This window comes from Piliocolobus tephrosceles, chromosome 1 (assembly GCF_002776525.5).
Source record: "Piliocolobus tephrosceles isolate RC106 chromosome 1, ASM277652v3, whole genome shotgun sequence".
Lineage (NCBI taxonomy): Eukaryota > Metazoa > Chordata > Mammalia > Primates > Cercopithecidae > Piliocolobus > Piliocolobus tephrosceles.
This window is the reverse complement of record NC_045434.1, coordinates 165,538,320-165,560,788: the sequence shown is the minus strand read 5'-3', so window position 1 is coordinate 165,560,788 and position 22,469 is coordinate 165,538,320. Positions and strand designations below refer to the sequence as shown.

The 22,469-nt window shown below is 38.1% G+C and overlaps 1 protein-coding gene and 1 long non-coding RNA gene across 3 annotated transcripts in view; one reads left to right on the top strand and one right to left on the bottom strand.

The window, feature by feature from the left end:
* Window positions 1-2,970, bottom strand: part of LOC111523284 — an 18,680-nt gene extending 15,710 nt beyond the window's left edge. The window contains exons 1-2 of the long non-coding RNA XR_002725491.2: window positions 2,870-2,970; window positions 1,167-1,294 (exon numbers count right to left, since the gene is read on the bottom strand). This is a non-coding gene — a long non-coding RNA (uncharacterized LOC111523284). The remainder of the gene's footprint in view (window positions 1-1,166; window positions 1,295-2,869) is intronic.
* Window positions 2,971-2,974: 4 nt separating this feature from the next.
* PRKAA2 (protein kinase AMP-activated catalytic subunit alpha 2) overlaps window positions 2,975-22,469 on the top strand; it is a 62,641-nt gene continuing 43,146 nt past the window's right edge. Inside the window, exon 1 of one of the 2 annotated variants that reach the window (XM_023187742.1) lies at window positions 2,975-3,133. In XM_023187742.1, the coding sequence (XP_023043510.1) occupies window positions 3,040-3,133 (94 nt within the window). In that variant the 5' untranslated portion in view covers window positions 2,975-3,039. The remainder of the gene's footprint in view (window positions 3,134-22,469) is intronic. The other variant, XM_023187736.1, reaches the window with a different exon arrangement.

Here is a 22,469-nt window from a genome sequence, read left to right as displayed (position 1 = left end):
AGAAAAGACACTGCAACTTAAATAGGGTGGCCAGGGTAGGATTCACCAAGAAGGTGACTGAGCAAAGACTTGAAAGAATTGGTTACTGATAATACCAATGGTGTCTAGTATACTATATTAGTTTAGTGATCTTGCATTAATGTACTATTTAGGATTTATTTTAGAATATTTGAAGGTAAAATGACCCCAAAGTTTCAGAAGTAGGAGGGTAAAGCAGTAATAGTTGGACCACTGCTAAGAACTGAACACCTCCCTGGGGCACCGGTCTTAGAAACTGGTACTAAACAATAGTGGTGTGAAACCTTCATTGGAAGATAATAAAATGGGAACATTGCATTTACCAGAACATCTTTAGGGGTGAGACCTCCAAGGGACACGACTCTTAAGGAGATCTAGTCTGATTAACTGTCGGGTTTTCTGTTGCTGAGTAGGAAGAGGCAAATATGGAACCTTATCTGAAGTGTCCAGGACAACAGAGGGCTGAGTGCTGCACCAAGAGTTGTCCTTCTTACCCACTTAGCATTCAACCTTTCCTCTAAATAGAAGTCAGAAAAACAACAAACAGTAGTTTAAATACTTACAAATTTGTAGGATATATTATTGGACTGCCCAAGAAATAATAAAAATATGAAAATGGAATCACAACTGTGACAATTTTTAACTTTCTTAGAGCACCATACGTTCTTTTTGTATAGGCAGCTGCGGTATATTAGGCAGACTGAAGGACAAGTCAGAACTGGGTATAAGTTCTGACTCTGCCACTGTTTAGCCCTGGGAAAATCAGAAAGGTAAAAACTAAATTTTATCATCTATAAAATGGGAATCATAATCTTTCTTTTAAGAAAATTAAATGAGATAATTGTGTTTAAATGAACTTCTTAATCAACAAAGTATCATAGATGTTTCAGATAGTAACAAAACTACAAGGTAGTCCACAATGACTATGTAAGAATCATAGTTATGAAGTATATAATAATTTAATTTACAGTATTTAATAACAAATAGTTAAGACAGGATGAAATGCTTTAAATTCTCAATTTACAGTTCATCTTAATGTAGCTTCAAGAAAGCAATCTAAGACTTTTCAACACCTTTTAACGGGATATTAGAGCAGAAGATATATACATCTCATATGGCAAAAGCAGAATAGGGTTTTTCTTACTCACTTGAATACTGAAGGAATGATCCTTAACCAGATGAAAGCTCAGCACAAAAATAACTGGCTATTTTCTCAAAATTGCCAGCTAGGTAGAGTGATTCCTAAATGTTACTTCTTGTCAGCAAGAAAGATGATCTGAAGAATGAACAAAAATAGCCTCTGTTTAACAGCTGTGATATCTATAATTTATAAGCTGTGATCATCTCTCATCAGATTGTCTTGATGTTTGGATGAGAATGAATGCTTGAAATTTCTATATTTAGTACTTCTCAGAAAACAAAGTTTTGTTGTGTCCTCTTCTTTTTGATCAATACATTTCAATTTACATATAAACAGTGTTCAAGAGACTTCATGTTTGAGGAATGTGACCTTGAAACTCTACTGGCACGCAGTGCTATAAATGTCTGACTAATCCTTAATTACTTATCCCCAAACAGCAATTTTTTTTTTAGTTTTAAAATTTTTTCTTTGGCAAATAAAAATTGTATATATTTAGTAAGTATATGTTTTGAAATACATATTGTGGAATGTCTATGTCAAGCTAATTAACAAACGTATACGAATCTTTTTGTGTGTGTGGTGAGAAGCAAATAAACTAATCACTGAAATACAGAACAACATTAAAGAATGGGACAATATGAAGGAAGGAAAGGAGGGAAGGAAGGGCGGGAAGTAAGGGAGGCAGAGATAATCACTTTATTACCTAATTCTTTGCCAGTCTTCTTTCTTTTTTTGTGGGGGGGGGGGGGCGTAGCGAGGTCAGTTTTTGAACACGCTAGCTAGGCATCATGCTTCTAATTTCCTCTTACCACTCTTTTCACTTCTGTATCACATTTATTCTTCCTTTAATATGTGGCCTTGTATTGGCCTCGCCCTTCACAATTCCTCTGTCGCTCACGTATTTTACTTTCTGTGGGCAGAATGTTGTTTCCCTTTCCACGTCTTTCCCATTTCCCTCTTATACAGCTGTATCACATTTCGGTACTATATGTTTATATAAGCGCGTGGTAAAACTACTTATTTATATAAGCATGTGCTAAAATACACTCGAGCAAATACCGTGACTGAGATTTTTTGGAAAACTGTGGGCAAATTAGTTACAATTGAGAGCTCTGGCGGAGAGGGTCTCTTCTATCTACAGGACAAAATAATTGGGAATTACAGAATAAGTAGAGGAGGACAATTCAAGAGCGCACAGAGCTGCATGCCTTCTCCCTGTGCCGCGACCTGTATCCAAAAGCCTCAGACGAAACTGAGGGGCTTTCTAGAGGCGCTTCTGCCACTGCCGTTTTGACCAGGGCCCTTCCCGCAGTCTCCCCTCCCGCCTCTTCCCTTTTACAGCCCCTCGCTCCCCACACCCGAGGCCCGTCTCTTCTCCCAGTTTGACTTCCACGTCTTTCCATTCCCTAGAAACCGGCCCCAGTCTCACCCCCCCATTTTCACCCCCTTCGGTTTTCCTCAGAAAGGGCCCCCTGGCTCCCTCGGGACCCTCGCCCACCCCACTTCGCAGCACCTGCCGCATCCGTCCCTCACTCGGACCCGGTGCACCTGGCGCAGCCCCTCCCGCACTCCCGCCCAGCGCCCCGCGTCCCCGGCCCCCGTGGTCGCAGCCTCTGGCTCTGCCGCAGGAGCCTCTCACTCCCGGCAGCGGGCGCCGCGCGCTCCCTCCCTCGGCCCCGCCCCGTCCGCCGCTCGCCGGTTGCTTCCCACCTGGGCCCGGCGCGCCCAGCGCCCCCTCCCGGGACCCCGCGCCGCCCCGTGCCCCTCGCGGCTCGGGGTCCGCCCCCTCCGCCCGCAGGGCCCGCTGCACTGTGGGTAGGCGGCGGCAGCGGCGGCGGCGCGGAGCGGCAGGCGGCGGAGCGAGGCCGCGCGCGCCGAAGATGGCTGAGAAGCAGAAGCACGACGGGCGGGTGAAGATCGGACACTACGTGCTGGGCGACACGCTGGGCGTCGGCACCTTCGGCAAAGTGAAGAGTTGAGTACGCGCTCCGGACCGCTGTGCGAGCTGCCTGGCTCGCGGGAGGCCGGGTGGAGAGGCGGAAGCCCCGGGCCTCGGGCGGGCGCGGGGCTCGGCGGCAGGTGGAGCGGCCCCAGGCCGCGCAGGGCTGGGGCCCCGGGAGGGTGGCGCGCACCGCCTCGCCTGGCACCGGCGCCTGGGTCCCGCAGGGTCCAGGGAAGAGGGCGGGGGTGTGGGCTGAAGACGGGCGTCCTGGGTTCCAGGTCCCGCGCCCATCCGCCTTTCCGGAGGTTGGAGCAAGGCACTTCTGTCTTCTCTGGACCTCAGTGTCCTCCTCTGCAAAACCGGGAGATGGGACTCGATCCACGAGGCGCCTCCCAGCTCTGAGCCTGTAGGCTCAGGGCGGGGATCATCCACGCTGAGGACTGAGGCGCCGTTTCGTGCCGGGTGCCCTGTTAGGTGCTTTACATGGGATCTCATTGAGTCGGAGAGATCGACTGAGTGTGAGTCGGTGAACTTGTTGTCCTCACCCTAAAGGTGAGAAAACTAAGACCCCTAGAGATGGAATAACAAGCCCAAGGTCACACAGAAATGGCAGTACCAGAGTGAAGTCTAAGATGTCCTCCAATTCTGGTCTTGCTGGGAGGTCCTTGCCATCCCCAGATTCCTTCATGTTCCAGGACTCTCGGTTGTTGGGGGTGACTGTTTGGGGGATGCTCCAGGGGCAAGAGGTTGTGAGTCTTTCTTCCTGGGGTGTTGTTAAACGCGGGAATGCAGCTGGATTGGGTCAGAGGTTAATTAGAACAGAGAGGTCTGAAGGTGGTTGTGTTTGCAAAATGGCTATGGGAAGACTTCTGGGGTAAGGGAGAGAAAAAGTTTCCTTGGTGTTTGGAGGATTGAGGTTGAGGAGGAGGTCAGGACTGCTAAGGCATATTCTGCTAAGGTCTGTCTTCATGGAGATAGGATCCCATGTCGGGTGTAGGAAAACAGGCTGCTTTTGAAATGTTGTACCTTATTAGAGTTAAGTTAACTCGTAAGAATAGTTAAGTATTGAGCTTTCATTTGTTTTCTTTTTTGTTAATTAGTCACATGGGATTTAATTAACCTGCCTTCTCTCCAGAATAGACACAGCTGTTTATTAAAAAATACTTTGTTGCAAATCCAGAATTATAAGTGAAACATTGGCTTTTTTTCTCTCTTCGCTGAAGAAATGCTGAGTAGGCAGTCTGGAAATTTTATTCTGAGGTCTCTATTTCCTTGTAAAATTCGTATTTTAACCCCAAGTCAAGGCTGTTGAATGAGTAGAAGAGCCTCATTGTTCATTCCTGTGGTAAGAATCAGCTCCTGTTTTCTTGCACATATTTAATACCCATTCATTTGTTCAAAAAACTCTGAGCACCTGCAGCATGGTAGGCACTGTTCTAGGCAGTGAGGATACAGCAAGGAAAAAACAAATCTTTTCGTAGAGCTTTCTAGTAGGGGAAGGCAGACAGTAATCAGAATATATATGTAAAAGGTATATTTAATTTTATTGAGAAAAATGAAGCAGGGAAAGGAAGATAGTTTTGTGAGGTTGGCAGTTTTCAATAAAGTGGTCAGACAAGGTGGTATTTTTGCAAAGACCTAAAAAGTTTGTAAAATTCTTTGCTGTCCTGTGAGGGTTATGAAGTCCTGGGTTATTTTTGAAAGACCTTATAAGTAGAGTGGGTAGTTAGAATGTGTTTAAGATGAATACAGGACGATCCAGGGATTGTAAGGGATACAGTAAGCCTGTAATGTTACTTGTCATTTAGTATCATTACTAAGGACTATTGTGTTACAACATTATACAGTTGTTCAAGCAAACAGTGCCTTTGACATTTGGACATGTACACTCTCAAAGTTCTATAACTTAACCCTATGTCCTTTCAAATTGTGTTAAAAGTTTTTGCTTGTCTTTTTAAGTTTGTATACTGTAATCTGAATGTAGAGTAGAATACCCATCAGATCAATCAGTCCATTGTCAAAGACAACTTAAATCTCTTGTGTGTACTTTTGAATTGTTTCCAGGCACTGGCTTCTTAAAATATAAACAGAAAGAACTTTGATTTTTGAGAAATCCTTTTCCTGGAGAACCTCTGTCCAATGAACAACCAGTTGAAGGAGTTTTCCTAACACTGTGTTAGATCCTCTGAAAAGTGATACTGTGGTTTCTTATCCAAGATTATGATCAGTACAATTGTTTAATAAAAATTATAGAAACTGCTACAATCTACAGTTACTCATATAATTCTTCAAGGGACAAGTGAAACAAGTCTTTTTTTTTTTTTTTTTTAACTGTGGCTCATGCCTGTAATCCCAGCACTTTGGGAGGCTGAGGCAGTCGGTTCAGTTGAGGTCAGGAATTTGAGACCAACCTGGCCAACATGGAGAAACCCCGTCTCTACTAAAAACACAAAAATTAGCTGAGCGTGGTGGCAGGCACCTGTAATGCCAGCTACTGAGGAGGCCAAGGCAGGAGAATCGCTTGAACCTGGGAGGCAGAGGTTGCAGTGAGCCGAGATTGCGTCACTGCACACCAGCCTGGGTGACAGAGCAAGACTCCATCTCAAAAAAAAAAAAAAAAGAAAGAAAAGAAAACAGCTTTATTTACGTATATTTTATATATGAGATTCATCCGTTCTAAGTGTACGATTCAGTGATTTTTACTAATTTTGCCAAATGTTGCAACCATCATTATAGATCAGTTTTAGGACATTTGAGGACACCACAGTAAGATTCCTTATACCCATCACAGTTAATCTGTTTCCTACCCTCAGTCCCAGGAAATCACTAATCTGTTTTCTGCCTGTATAAATTTGCTTTTTCTAGGCACTTCTTCATAAACGTGATCATTGAATATGTCATCTTTTGTGTCTAGCTTCTTTAAAAATGCTTTTGAGATTCATGCATGACAGAGCATGTGTCATTAGTTTGTTCCTTTTTATAGTTGAATAATATTCCATTGTGTGGATATGCCACATTTTCTCTATATAAAACCAGTTGATGGTCATGGTTTCAAGTTTTGAGCTATTATAAATAACGGCACTACGAATAGTCACATGTAAGATGTAAGTCTTTGTGTGGACATGTTTTCACATAGCTTGGGTAGGTACCTAGAAGTTGAAATTGCTGAGTCATATCATAGTTTTATGTTTTACTTTTTGAGAAACTGCCACACTTTTAAATGGTCACACTATTTTATAACAGTCCCATCAAAAATGTATGAAAGTTCCCTTTTCTGAGTATCTTTGCCAACATTTGTTATTGTCTCCCTGATTTATTACAGCCATTATAATGAGTGCAAAATAGTATCTCATTGAGGCATTAATTTTACATTTCCCTAAGGACTAATGATGTTGAACATTGTCTCATGTAATTACTAGTAATTTGTGTATTTTCATTGATGAAATGTCTGTTTATATCTCTTGTTCATTTTCTAATTGGGTTGCTTGTCATCCTATAAGTTGAGTTATGAGGATTCTTTGTAAATTGTGGATACAGATCCTTTAATGGATATATTTTGCAAATATTTTCTTCCAGTCTGTTGTGTCTTTTCATTTTCTTGTGTCTTTTGAAGTATAAAGTTTTGAGTTTTCATGGGGTCCAATTTATTAGTTTTTAAAATTATTTTATGGACTATGCTCTTGATGTCATAGGCAAGAAAATCTTTGCCTAGCACAAGTCTCAAAGATTTTCTTTTATGTTTTCTCATTAATATTTTATTATTTTAGCCCTTATATTTAACTATGTGATCTATTTTGAGTTAATTCTTGTGTATGGTGTGAGATGAGGGTGTAAGACTAACTTTTTGCAAGTGGATAACCAATTGTCCCAGCAGTTTTTGTTGAAAGCAGGTACATGTTTAATTGTTGTAGATTTTAGACATTGCAAAATGAATTTCTACTAAAAAAGCTAATAGATGATTTAATTTTAAAAGATTGGCCAGGTGTGGTGGTCCATGCCTGTAATCGTAGCATGTTGGGAGACCGAGGCAGGAGGATCCCTTGAGCCCAGGAGTTCAAGACCAGCCTGGGCGCATAGGGAGACCCTGTCTTTGATTGATTGATTGATTGATAGATAGATAGATAGATAGATAGATAGATAGATAGATAGATAGATAAATGGTTATAAAAACATGAAAATGGAGAAGCAAGGAACATCTTATGTGCTTTCTCTCTTGACTTTTTTTCTTTTTCTTATTTATTTGTTTATGAATTAGTTTTTTTTAGGGACTGTGTTGGCCAGGCTGGTCTCAAACTTCTGGCCTTAAGCAATCTATCTGCCTCAGCCTCACAGTGTTGGGATTACAAGTGTGTCCTACCATGACCAACTTTGAGTGTTATGCTAATTACATATTTAGAAATTTTAAGCCAGGCATGGTGGCTCACGCCTGTAATCGCAGCACTTTGGGAGGCTGAGGTGGGTGGATCACTTGAGGTCAGGAGTTTGAGACCAATCTGCCTAACATGGTGAAACCTCGTCTCTACTAAAAATACAAAAATTAGCCTGCTGTGGTGGTGTGCACCTGTAATCCCAGCTACTTGGGAAGCTGAGGCAGGAGAATCACTTGCACCTGGGAGGCAGAAGTTGCAGTGGACCGAGATCGTGCCACTGCACTACAGCCTGGGTGACAGAGCGACACTCCATCTTAAAAAAAATAAAAGAAGGAAATAAAGAAATTTTAACTTCAGTTGTTGATATATCAATTTATGGACCAAAGTTAGGTATAAAAAGCAAAAATTGAAAATGGAATAGTTTTAATAGCAGTAGTTTTAATTTGTTTTTTAAAAGTATATGGAAATCTTTGTATTTGTTAATAAAGCCTTATTTAAAATGTTTAAAATTTTCTCCTTCATTAGTCTGTTGTATTATTAAATTGCTGGGGGACTGTTTTTGGAAACAGATTATATGGGCTGGCAGAGTTTAAAAGTAATGCTTTTTATCTATTAAAAATTTTCCTCTATATTGACTGTTTAGGTTCTCACTCTGGGTAGGGTAGAACTGTTAGAGAGCTCTTGTAATTAGACTTGTTCATCTCTTATTTAACTTCTCTAAAGGTGATAGAAATTCTAGAAGAATGGTTCTGTTGTTTGTGTTATATAAAGACTGGTTGAAGAAAAAAAATTATAATGCCAATTATTTATTTTAAAAGAAGCCTGCATTTTCAAGATGAGGAGTAGTATATATGTGGTTTATGATTTAAACAAATTTTTTTCAACATTTTACTCCAGAAATACATTTACCCATATGTGGTTTATGAAATAATTAGTCTTCATTGGAATTTTACACCAAGGGATACTTAGGTTCTTTCTTGTCAGCAAAGTCTCACCAAGAAGTTACCCTTTCTGTTTTTCAAATAGTTACGTGAGTGGCCTACAGACTGCTTTCAAGAAATTAAGTAAGTATTTTACTAATTCCCCACTTGTTTTTGAGATAGCAGGAAGGATAAACCAAACCAAACCAAAAAAAAAAAAAAAAAAAAAATGAAATTTTGAAATGTAAATATCAAGTCCTAAATGATAAATCAAATTTCACACAACTGTCCCATCAATTGACGGAACTAAAAGTTATGTCTGTGGTATTTTGGTCCTTTACTAGGATTTGTTTTTGACTTGTGTGCTAGTGTGGAAGCCCTGACCAATTTAAGCTCCCTGGTCCTTGTTTTCTTCCCCTCCTAAAGGATAACACTGGAATAGCGAATCTGTGAGGTCCTTTACAATGCTATCATTAAACTGATTTTTAAAAGATTTAACTCCTCAAAATGGATGTATGTAATTATTCATCCTGGTTAATGAAAATTTGAATTCCTGAATCTGAAATGTAGATGTAATGTAGAACAGGGGAAAAGGTAACATATTTGCAACACTTCAGTGATAAAAGGTACAATTTGATTAAGTTGTTACTATATTCTAATAACCATACTATATACGCACTTGATGTTTTTTATTCCCCAGAGTAATCCTCAAAGTTTGGTATTATCTCCATTTAACAAATGAAGAAATTGAGAAACAGATACTTTAAGTAACTTGTCCAGGGTTCCAGTGCTATTAACTGGTAGAGCTAGCAATCAAATTCAGGGTTCTCAGACTGCAAAGTCTCTGCTGTGTGGACGATAAAGTCAAAATGCCTAGTATGTTCTGAGTTTCAAACCTACAAGGATATAATTTTCTATGTCTGCTCATATTTATCAGAATTGAGAAAATAAGGTTTAAATGTCTTTTAGTCCATATTTAGAGATAAATAACGTTTTTGAAATGCCATGTATAGATGATTAAAATTTTCGTTTTTATTTTTCCAACATTTAATTTGATGCCTCAATCTTTCTTATTATAAATGTGCCGAATTCTACCAGTTTTAACCCATGTTTCTTAGAAATGCTAGTGATTGTGTTTACTGATATAAAAGTAATCTTGACTAACAATTGCCAGTAACCTTTAGTAACCAAACTAAAGAAAACTTGTACAAATGATTTGATGTTCTAGAAGAAAACATTGGTATAAGAAGGTATTAGCTCTGGAATTTAATTCCATTTCTACTACTAGTTATCTGACCTTTGGGAAAAACTATTAGATGCTGAGCCTTTGTTTCCTCCTTCGTAATATGGCAATGATCATACTTGGCCTGCCTACTTTCTGGAATAGTTATGAAGATCAAATGAGTCGAGGTACATAAAATGGCTTTGGAAAAGATAAAATGCTATACAGATAGATGACACTGTTGTGGGGATGGTGAGATACATGGTAATTGTAGGTAAGTTCTGCACCCTATGTTAGGAAGTACTTACTTTCCGTTGGAATGCCTTCAGTTCTCACACCAACATTGAGATAGAGCTGTAGTAATCTGCCCCTGTTTTGTGGTTGCCTAGGTTGAAGAAAGTTCTTAATGACTACTTCATCTATGCTTTATGATACTTATTAATGTTTATATTAAAAGCAATATCCTATATGACTAAGTCATGTAATTTGTTTTATCCCAAATATGGAAGATGAATAAGAATGAAATGGAAGTAATAGTGAAATAAAAGTGAATGTACACACATTCACAGTAAATTGATTTTACTTTTGAAATTATTCAAATTCTAAACAAGTGTTAAATATTGGTTCCAAATAATGAAACTATGTTTCTTCTCAAATACTAGATTAGTGATTGAATTAAAATCAGTTGAATTATTCTCTCAAACAATTAGGTAAATGAATTATGTGCTATTCAGGTTTCTTTTGCTGATATATATATATATAATCATATATATATATAAAATCATATATATATATATATATAATTTATATGATTTTTGAATTGTGTCCTTAATATCTGAATGGATTTCGTTCATTTGGTGTAATCAGTTGCTTGACTTTCAAAGGGTATTTTAAATAGGAAACAGTGTTATAAATGGTAGCTAGTTTCAGAGTATGTCCACAAAGGCAACATGATATAGTATATATACTCTCTGTAGTATGTTGGACTTAGAAGACCTGGGGTGGAACCTTTGTTTTGTCATAAACCAGCCATGTGGTCAAACTCAATCTAAAAAAGGGAATAATACCATATGTTCTCTTCTAGTGTTGTGAGAAGTACATGAGAAAATGTATGTAGATGAAAAAGCACTCAGAAGTACTTATGTACTTTTGTGTATGTAGACACCATTATGTACTTAAACCCACAATTAGCTGAACTATGAGAATAATCTGTGATCTGGTTCTGAGACCAGAAATTTATTGATGAGAGAGAGGGAAGAATTCACTACCTCCTGTCTTGTTTTACTCGGGTCTTCTTTCTGCAAATGAATATGTTCAGGAACCTCTAATTCTCCAGAAGCTGCTCACTTTTCACCCTCTCCTGTACATCACTTGGAAGACATATACACAAACAGATTATATGTATTTTGTATACATATATATGTATGTATGTATTCCAGATCCCATGGTATCCATCATAGAAACTCTTGGAAGAAAGAGGCATAAGCTGGGAAGGGGCTAAGTGTGGGCAGCAGATGGCATTTAGTATGAATGGGTCATTTTAAAGTTATAGTCCACTTGTAGTAGAACCAAAATGAGGCTATACATATATTTTCAATACAGATAATACACTCTGAGCTAAAAATGCTTTTCTACCAAACTTTCTCTTAACATACCTATATAAATTAGAAAGAATTTTGTAGGTCGATCATACATTGAGGTAATTACCTCAGTTCCATGAACTGTCTCCCTTTTTCATGCTGACACAACCCTGCTTTATCTTGCTTCTTTTTATAAAAGCATCCCAAAATGTCCACTTACCTTGTGGTCCATGTTAGCTTTCTTGAAAGCATTTGGTACTGCTTTGTAATAATAATACCACCCCATTTATTCTTCTGAGATTCCTGTGGTTTCCTCAATGATAAGGAAAATATTTTGTAGAGGAAGTATTAATAATTTTTGAAGCCAGGCAGATAATTTAATTTGACCTAGCAGGAAGATCTAATCTCAAATCCTTTAAGAAATAATGAGTAAGTAGCTGGCATAGGACCCTTAAAACATTAAATATGTTATAAAAATGACAGCAAATCTACCTAGTATATTCATCAGCTGCAAATATAAGAGAAATGTAAACCTTAAATCAGGTTTTTATTTTTATCTGTTATTGAAGTGATTGAAATGCATATGAAAAGCAATGTGTTTATTTTGAAATATGATTAACCTTTTTATTTTTAGTGTGGTGTTATTAAGGAAAGAATTTCAGGCAGTTATCTCTGCTAATAATAGAAGGCTTCTTCACCCCTTCAAGGGAACAGTATTCTTGCTTAAGTGGTGTCTTATGTTTGGCAGTGTTTGCCTCTGATAAATTTTATGTATTTCTTTGGGTGGTACCTTTGTTTTTAAAGTATTCATAATTCTCTTTTTAATCTGCCACTAGATCTTTTTAAACAACCTTTTATATGATTAAAGATAATTTATAAAATCTTACTATGTGTCTCTTACTCTGAATGTTAGTATATTATTAATATACTTCATTTTTTCAGAATCATTTTTCTTCAGATTATATATACTATTAAAACAAGAACAGTATGTTCTTATTCAACATCTCAGTTTCTAAATTATAAATGAATTATAAGGTAAGTTAAAACTGACTGTCATAAAATAATAGATCTAAAATTTTAAAATATACCATAGTTTTTTTTTCTAAATGCTTGTTTTACTTGGGCAATATGATAATTATAAGTTATTTTCATTTTATTTTTAAAAATTTACTGTTTCTCACTGTACATTATATATATTATATATATATTTTTGGTAGAGGCAGGGTCTCACTATATTGTTCAGGGTAGTCTGAAGCTCCTGTGCTCAAGTGATCCACCTACACTGGCCTCCCAGAATGCTGAGATTATAGACATGAGCTACCATGCCCAGCTCTTTCTTTTTTTTTTTTTTTTTTAATGTGTTTGAGTGTAAGTTGGAACTATATGGTATTCCATAATTGATTTCAGTTTTTCCAGCCTTAATTAATAGAATAATACAATCAATATGTATTAAGTATTTGCTGTGTTTAGTCATACTGGATTTTAAGCAAAATATTTTTACCAGGGTTCATCTGTTCATGAGGGATCTTCTCCTATGACCCAGACGTCTCCCAATAGGTCCCATCTCCAACACCGGAGATTAAATTTCAGTGTGAGATTTGGATAGGACAAATATCCAGACTATGTGAAGTGACTAAAAGGCAGAAGAACTAAGCAGAGTTTGAGTCTTGGGAGACAACAGTTGGAGTTCACAGTTTATCAAGGGGAGTCTGATAAACAGTTGGGTTTTGGTTGCAACCCTCTGAAGACGGATATCCTGCTTAGAATAAGCTTAATCCCAGATGGATCTGCCTCTTATCTTTCTTCTCTGGGGTAAAATAAAACTGTCAGAGCATCCATAGATTTTCACACACAATGTTCAGCATTCCAAGAGACAGGGTGAGGATAATAGAAACAGGTTTGTAGGAGCTGCAGAGAGTAAAGATATCAGACACAGAATTTAAAATAACTGATACTTTTGTTTAAAGTGGAGAATATTAGCAGAGGACTGGAATCTATAAAAAATAAAGGAAATTCTAGGACTGAAAAATACAATAATTGAATTATCCTTTAGATGATGAATAGCAGATTAGATTCCATTGAAGAGAGGATTCGTGAATTAGATGATGGGTCAGAAGAAAATATCCAGACTGAAGGACAGAGAGATAAAAGGATGGAAAGAAAGTATAAGACACATGTGAGAACACAGCAAAAAGTCTAATACATGTATTATTGGAACCCATATAGAAAAAGTTAATTGCAAGCCTCCATTTATTTTTTCTGTAAAACGATAACCTCAGGTTTACCTTCTTTTAATATAGTTTCTCTGGACATAGACTAAGATAAATGTGATTTATCAGTTCTGTTGCCAAACAACAATATTTATTGTAAAAATGACCTGTGATTGGTTAACTGCATTTGGACTGGGAGGACTACAAATGGACATGTTATACTCCCAAGAGACTACATTATTCACCATTTCTGCCAGCATGAAACTTACAGGGAAACAGACCTCCATTTTCCTTTTAAGGTATCTCTTCACACTTAAGCACCTCCTGGTGGGAGGCTTAGAAGCTACAAGAATGAGCTTATTATATGAAGTATTTCTTGTTTGAGGCTTGTATATGCTGGAGTATACTGTATCCACTCATATGGCCTTCACAACTTCATGTACCCCTGTGTGATGAGGAGGCATGGAAGTAGCAACTGAATATTTTAAGGACTTCTGATGAAGATGTTTTTGATTATGCCAGCCTGACATTCTGTGTTTCTGTCCTAAGTTCTCATAAAAAGCTAAGTAAAACTGATGTAACATTACCACCTGTTGTATCCTGGGGTATGAATGTCATCTTGAATTCAAGACCACTGATGGTCATACACAGTAGGTAATACACAATTCCAGAAGAAGAGGACAAAGCGAATGGGGCAGAGGCAGCATTTGAGGAGATAATGGCAGAAAGTATTCTAAAACTGATAAAATGCCTCAAGCCACAGATTCAGAATTTCCAAGCAGAATAAATATGAGAAAACCATTCTAGAGATATCATTGTGCAACTGGCCTAAACCAATTCCCTTTTCTTGAGTTTCCATGCTGGTGTAGACTGTATGTGTCCTTGCAGAAATGGGGGAAAAAATGTTGAGAATATCTTAAAAGCAGCCAGAGGGGGGAAAAAAGTGTATTATCTTCAAAGGGACAATAATAAGTTGACTTCTCAACTAAAACAATGTAAACAAGGAAAAAATGGAATGGAATTTTTTTTTACCCTCAAAGAAGTAAAAGAAACAAACTGCCAGCCTATAATTTTGTGCCCAGCAAAAATGTTCTTCAAAAATAAAGGCAAGCTGGGCGCGGTGGCTCATGCCTGTAATCCCAGCACTTTGGGAGGTCAAGGCGGGGATCACCTGAGGTCAGGAGTTTGAGACCAGCCTGGCCAACATGGTGAAACACCGTCTCTACTAAAAATACAAAAATTGGCCAGGTTTGGTGGCACACATCTGTAATCCAGCTGCTCAGGAGGCTAAGGCAGGAGAATTGCTTGAACCCGGGAGGCGGTGGTTGCAGTGAGCTGAGATCGCACCACTGCACTCCAGCCTGGGTGACAGAGCGAGACTCTGTCTCTAAACAAACAAACAAACAAACGAACTCCAGCCTGGGTGACAGAGTGAGACTCTGTCTCAAAACGAATGAATGAATGAAGGCAAAATGCATTTTTATGCAAGCATAAATTGAGACAGTTTGTCAACAGAAGACATATAGTAAAGGGAACACCAAAGGGAATTCTTCAGGATGACAGAAAGTGATCCCAGGTGGAAGGAAGAAATGCGAAAAGAAATGAAGAACATTGGAAAGTCTAAGTATGTGGGTGATTAGATAGATACTGACTATACAAAATAATATCTTGCAAGATTAAATATATATGTAGGAATGAAATGTAAGAACAGAAAAGGTATGAGAAAAAGAGTTATAGGGTTCTAAAGTCCTTACTTTGTTTGGGAAATGTAAAAACGCAAATTTTTATTAGACTGAAGTAAGTAAAGGATGCATGTTGTAAGATCTGGGGTAGCCATTAAAATGAAACCTGAGGACTCTAGAGAAAAAAACACAGGTCATGTTTCTTGTTTTGTTTTGGAGAGAATTCTAAATCATTCCACAACTCTACTTTAAAAAGAAATTTTATGGACTGTAAAATTATGTAGTCAACAAGAAAACATTCAGGAGAGGTTAATGAGAATGGAAGGGGAATTGTTTGAAGACAGGAAAATAAAGGAGGATGAATAAGAAGGAGATGAAACATGTGGAATAAGAGCGACAAAAAGAAAATAGACACATAAGGACCAGAGTTGGAAAGACGTAAGAGAGGGCATGGATAAGTGTTCCTGGCAGAGTCTACTGAATGCTAATACATTCTCCAACAGTGTTAAAGAATTTACACTGGTAAACGTTTTTTTTTTTTCCTTTTCCCTTTTTTTTTTTTTTGGAGTCTGGGTCTCACTTTGTCACCCAGGCTGGAGTATAGTGGTGCAATCATAGTTCACTGTAATCTCGAACTCCTGGGCTCAAGTGATCCTCCGTGATCCTCCTGCCTCCTCTTTTTTTTTTTTGGAGACAGAGGCTTCCTCTGTCCCCCAGGCTGGAGTGCAATGGCATGATCTCGGCTCACTGCAACCTCTGCCTCCTGGGCTCAAGCAATTCTTGTACTTCAGCCTCCACAGTAGCTGGGACTCCAGGTATGCTCCATCACACCACTCCTGCCTCCTCTTCCTGAGTAGCTGGGACTACAGGTGAGTGCCACCGTGCCCGACTAATTTTTAATTTTTTAAAAAAAATTTTTCTTTTTGTAGAGACGGGGTCTTCCTGTGTTGTCAAGGCTGGTCTCAATCTCTTGGCTTCAAGCGATCCTCTTGCCTAGCCCTCCTAAAGTGCTTGGATTACAGGCATGTAATCCTGTAATCAGCTTGACTGTAAACTGTTTCCTTGACTCTATTTTTTAATCTTAAATGATCACGTAAAAATAAAGTTGATTTTCCTATGGAATCATAGATTAACTTAAATTTTAAAGAAGTATTTTATTGGCTGGGCGTGGTGGCTCATGCCTGCAATCCCAGCACTTTGAGAGGCTGAGGCAGGTGAATCACATGAGAGGCCATGCATTCAAAACCAGCCTGGCCAAGATGGCAAAACCCTGTCTCTACTAAAAATACAAAAAATGAGCTGAGCGTGGTGGTGCATGTCTGTAGTCCCAGTTACTTGGGAGGCTGAGGCAGGAGAATCACTTGAATCTGGGAAGAAGAGGTTTCAGTGAGCTGAGACCATGCTACTGCACTCTAGCCTGGGTGACAGAACGAGACTCTGTCTCAAAAAAAAAAAAAAAGGTATTAAATATTTTATTTATTTTTCTTTCTGTTGCTGCTGCACAAATTCAAGTTTTAAATAAATATTTTAAAGTTACAATCTAAAGCCAGTATAAACACTTACTTAAAAATGAAGCAGAGGTGTCATATCTCACTCCTGTAATCCCAACACTTTGGGAGGCTGAGGTGGGTGGATTCCTTGAACCAGCCTGGGCAACATGGTGAAACCATGTCTCAAGAAGAAACACAAAAATTATCCAGGCCTGGTGGCATGTGTCTGTAGTCCCAGCGACTTGGGGAACTGAGGCGAGAGGATCGCTTAGGCCTGGGAGGTTGAGGCTACAGTGAGCTGTGAGCATCCTACTGCATTCCAGCTTGTGTGACAAAGAGAGACCCTGTCTCTAAACAAATAAATAAAGTAGAATACAGCATATCATGTAATTAAAGAAGTTAGGTATAGAGCAAGTCTTTACTAAAAAAAATCATTTCTGTAGGTCTTTCCTGATCTGTTTAAAATAGCCCATTTTCCTGTCACCTTGTCACTCTGCTTTCTTCATGTATCATCATTACATCACTATGTTTCTTCTATTAGAAAATTTCCTTATTTTTGTCTTCTAGCACACCAAGCACAACTATAATGTTATATATTTGTTTATTGTTTGTGTTCTCCACCAGAAGGCAAGTTCCATTTATTTTCACAATTCAAGGCAATGCCTAGTACACATCAGACACTCAGAACATATTTGTTGAATGAATGAATGAGCAAATGAATGTGGAGACTAATGGGGTAAGAATAATTAGGAGAAAAACGTCTTCAAGGATGTACAAGTTCATTCTCAATAAAATTTAAGTTCATTTTACATATTTTATTAGGGAATTTAGAGACTCTTAAGACTTTCAGTTCATGTGTTATTTTCTTGATTTTCCAGCACCTCTTGATGAATAACCTTAGTATATCTCATCCATACAAAGGCTACAGCCCTACCCCAGCCTTACTCTCTAACTGAACACAGCAATTCTCCATACTTGATTATTTTCATGCATTGTCCCTCCCTCCTTAGCCTATCACTGCCAGACTCTATTCCTTCACTGTGACCTCATTTCTCAAATCTAATGCTAGAGATAATGCTTATCCTCTTAAGCATGCAAGTGAGCACCCTTGATACGCTGTAATCAAGGAAACCTGATTATTGAAGGGTAAAATTGTGTGAATTTTGAGCTTGGGCGTTAGAGGCAGACACACCATCCTGTCACTCACTGATTTCTAATTTCCAGTTTGCTCACTTGTAAATAGGGCATAATAATATTTACCTTGTAGGAGTTTTGGGAATTAAATATGTATATAAAGTGCTATTTAATAAATATGATATTTGTTTAATAAGTTGAAAATAAAGGAAGTCTCTTGCTTCCTTGTCAGAACCATCCTTTAGAGAACTTTAAAGGATTTTCAGGGAAAGGAAATTTGGAGAAGAGCAATGAAATTGTTTTGTTTCGCCATGGGCAAAGAAGAAAGGAGCACTGTGTTGTTTTGGCAGGAGTCTGGGGATGGTAGGGGTCAGGACATATGTGCATTATATAACGCTGCTGATCACCAGAGTTATGGCTCTTGACACGAATGAGTAAAGGTTGCTGACCACCCCATGAGGCCCAACTGGCTGATACATGTGTGATCTCTTGGCTCGTCACAGCTTAGGTATATAGTGTCCTCCAAATGTTCTTAACTGTTTTATTGTACTCCATATACAAAAGTGTACTGGCATCTTTTACATAAATCCTCAATAAATTTTCACAAACTGAACACACCCATGTACCACGAGTTAGATAAAGACATGGAAAATGACCAGTATCCTAGAAGTCCCCTTGTGTCCCATATCCCCTTGTTTCCATCCTCCACCCCACCAGTGGGAACTACTATCCATGAATAGTTTCACCTTTTTTTGAACTTTATAGAGACAGAATTCTACTGTATCTGGCTTCTTTACATATGATTATGAGATCTATCCATGTCATTGCATGTAGTTGTAATTCATTCTCATTGCTATATAGTATTACATTAAGACTATATTATTATCTGTCCATTCTATTACTAGTGGAAATTTGGTAGTTTTTACATCTTGTTTGTTATGATTAATGCTATTTTACACATTCCTATACATATCTTTTTTCCATTTTTATTATTTTAGAAAAATGTGAATTCAAAACCATATATGTAAATATTATTTTAGAAATGTTTTTTTCTACTCTCACATTTCAGATTCTTGTCATTACTAGGAGTATTTTTTCAGTTATCTGCCATGGCTTTCTAGAATACCATATTTATTGTTATTTAAGTTGTTTGAGATCCAGTACTTTTGAATCCATGTACAATCCTGTAACAGGTACCTGCTAATGTAATGTTAACAATCACAGGTTTTTTTTTTTCACTTGTCTTTTTGAGTTATAAGCTTCACTGTGGTGTAACTACTTAGTATACTAATTATTAAAGTAATCTTTAAGAGACTTTAAAATGATATTCTACATTTGTAAGTGTGAAATCATTCTTCAGGGATAATTATCATATTACCATACCCTTGATAAGTATCTTTTTTGTTGTTACTGATTCCATCTAAAGTTTTCTCCCATGTGATAAAGATTGATACATTTGTTGGGCAAGCTTGTCTTACATATAGTCATTTGTTATTCAAAATAATTTAGAAAGTGTCTTCTTAAGATGAAAGATTTATGAGAACTTGAATTTAGGAAGAAGCTCTTTTTTTCTGCAGTTTAGCTTTTGATTAAAAAAAGGACCATCAAATTATATTTGGGACTATATATCTTTGAGAAAAAGATATGACAGCACTTCAAAAAATTTGTGGAAAAATGGAATTAAAAGATAAAAATGAAAAATGGAATTAAAAGATTAAAAATAGAAATAGTTTTAATTTTTAATTTTAATTTCAAATTTTTCAATAGAGATGATTTCTTAGAAAAATTAAATACAGATGAGGTCTCACTATGTTGCCCACGCTGGTCTTAAACTCCTGAGCTCATGTGATCCTCCTGCCTTGGCCTCCCAAAGTGCGAGGATTGATTGCCAGCATGAGCCACCATGCACGGCCAACTTTATTTTTTAGCATAAACGCCATCAAGGTCAAGATACTTTTGTAAGCAATTATAGCAGCCATTGAATCCATTCCTAAAGAATTTACGGTCCTGAGATTTCAACCATGTCAGTGCAGTCTTTTTTACATGAATAACTAAAAGAAAATGGGGCCGGGCATGGTGGCTCGCACCTGTAATCCCAGCACTTTGGGAGGCCGAGGCGGGCAGATCACGAGGTCAGGAGATAGAGACCATCCTGGCTAACATGGTGAAACCCTGTCTCTACTATAAATACAAAAAATTAGCCGGGTGTGGTGGTGGGCACCTGTAGTCCCAGCTACTTGGGAGGCTGAAGCAGGAGAATGGCGTGAACCTGGGAGGCGGAGCTTGCAGTGAGCCGAGATCATGCCACTGCACTCCAGCCTGGGAGACAGAGCCAGACTCCGACTCAAAAAAAAAAAAAAAAAGGAAAATGGGTTTGTTTAAAGGTGTATATATATATGGAAACAAAAAAAAGTCAGAAGGAGCCAAGTCAGAACTGTAAGGTGGATGCCTAATGATTTTCCTTGAAAATTCATGCAAATTGTCCTTGTTTGATGAGAGGAATGAGCAGGAGCATTGTCATGGTGGAGAAGGACTTTGATAAAGCTTTCCTGGGAGTTTTTCTGCTAAAGTTTTTGCTAACTTTCCCAAAACACTCTCATAATCAGATGTTGTTGTTCCTTGGCCATCCAGAGAGTCAATAAACAAAATGCCAGAAGATCCCAAAAAACTGTTGCCATGAACTTTACTCTGTTTTTTGTTTGTTTGTTAGTTGTTTTTTAAGAGACAAGGTCTTTGTGTCACCGAGGCTGGAATGCAGTGATGCAATCATAGCTCACTGAAGCCTGGAACTCAAGTGATCCTCCTGTCTCAGCCTTCTGAGTAGCTGAGACTGTAGGCCTGTGCCACCACACTTGGCTAATTTTAAACAATAGTTTTGAAGAGACAGAGTCTTACTGTGTTGCCAGGCTGTTCTTGTCCTTCTAGACTCAAGCGATCCTCTTGCCCCAGTCTCCCAAAGTGTTTGGATTTACAGGTGTGAGCCACTGTACCTAGCCCACCTTTGCTCTTCATCAGTCCACTGTGCTTTAACTGGACCACTTCCACCTCTTGGTAGCTATTGTCTGGACTGTGCCTTGTCTTCAGGATCATATTGGAAAAGCCATGCTTTATCTCCTGTTACAACTCTTCGAAGAAATGCTTCAGGATATTGATGCTACCTATTTAAAATTTCCATTGAGAGCTCTGCTCTTGTCTGCAGCTGATCTGAGTGCAACAGTTTTGACACCCATTGAGTGGAGCATTTACTCAATGGTAATTTTTTAGCCAGAGTTGTGTCAAACTGAATCGATTGAGATGTCTGTGATATTGGCTATCATTTCTGCTGGTCCTTTTCAATTAAGGCATGAACAAGATTAATTTTTTTTTCCTACAAATCAATGAGGGTGGTCTGCTGCTATGGGCTTCATCTTCAAAATCATCTTGTCAGCCAGGCATGGTGGCTCACCTCTGTAATCCCAGCACTTTTAAGAGGCGGAGGCAGGAAGATCGCTTGAGCCCAGGAGTTTGAGACCAGCCTTGGCAACATAGCAAGACCCTGTCTCTACAAAAAATTAAAAATTAGCTGAGCATAATGGTGCACGCCTGTCGTTACAGTTTCTCTGGAGGCTGAAATGGGAGAACCACTTGACACAGAAGGTCAGGGTTGCAGAGAGCAGTGATTGCATCACTGCCTTCCAGCCTGGGCAACAGAGTGAGACCCTGCCTCAACACAAAACAAAAAACTCTTCTTGTCCTTTCTTAAAACAAATTACCCATTTGTAAACTGCTGATTTCTTTGAGTCATTGTTCCCATAAACTTTTCATAAGGTCTCAGTGATTTCATCATACTTCCATTAAAGCTTTGATAGAAATTTGATGTTTGTTTTGCTTTAACATTAGCAGAATTCATGTTGCTTTAATAGGGACTCTTTTCAAACTGATGTCTTATCCTTCTTAGTGCCTCAAAGTAGATCCTGTTCAGACATGTAATTGTTTATTTTGGTGCAAAAGTTTTTTGATATCCATGCATAGTTTTTTTCATAATATGCATTTCCATGAATTTTTTGAATTTTTAAAAATATTTTTCTTTTTAGTTCAAATGTTGTTTCTGGTCTAATATTTACTTGTTTATATTTAATAAATTATTTTTAACTTAAAATATTTTTATCTTTTTTTACATGCATCTTTGTGTGTGCAGTTTCTGGTGTATTTTTAACAGTAGCAATAGGACTGTTCAGGACTCTAGGAAATACATAGAGAGCAAACTTTTTACCCTTGAGAATTGCTTTGGAGATAGCAAGATACAGCTTTGAATCACAGCTCCAGAATTGACTGCTTATGTGCATTTTGGTTAGTTTCTTAAACTCTGTGAGCCTGGGTTTTCTCTTCTACAAGAACTCTTGTAGAGTTTAAATTAAAAAAATATATAAAGTGCTTAATGCACATCTATACATACAAACGCATGTGTGCATATCTATGTGTGTATACACACACACACACACACTCACACAGCTTGCTAAGTATGAGGCACACGTTACCATTATTACTATCTGCCTTTCAGAATTACCTATTTTCTAATGATACCATAACTACTTTTCCTCAATTGCTTTATCTTTTAGGCCCCAGAATTGTCTGGTCTTTCCTGCCTTGGATACCCACTCTAGCTAGTTCCTTTCTTTTTTCTTTTTTTTCTTTTTTTTTTTTTTTTTTTTTTTTTTTTTGAGACAGAGTCTTGCTCTGTCCTCCAGGCTGGAGTACAGTGGCACAATCTTGGCTCACTG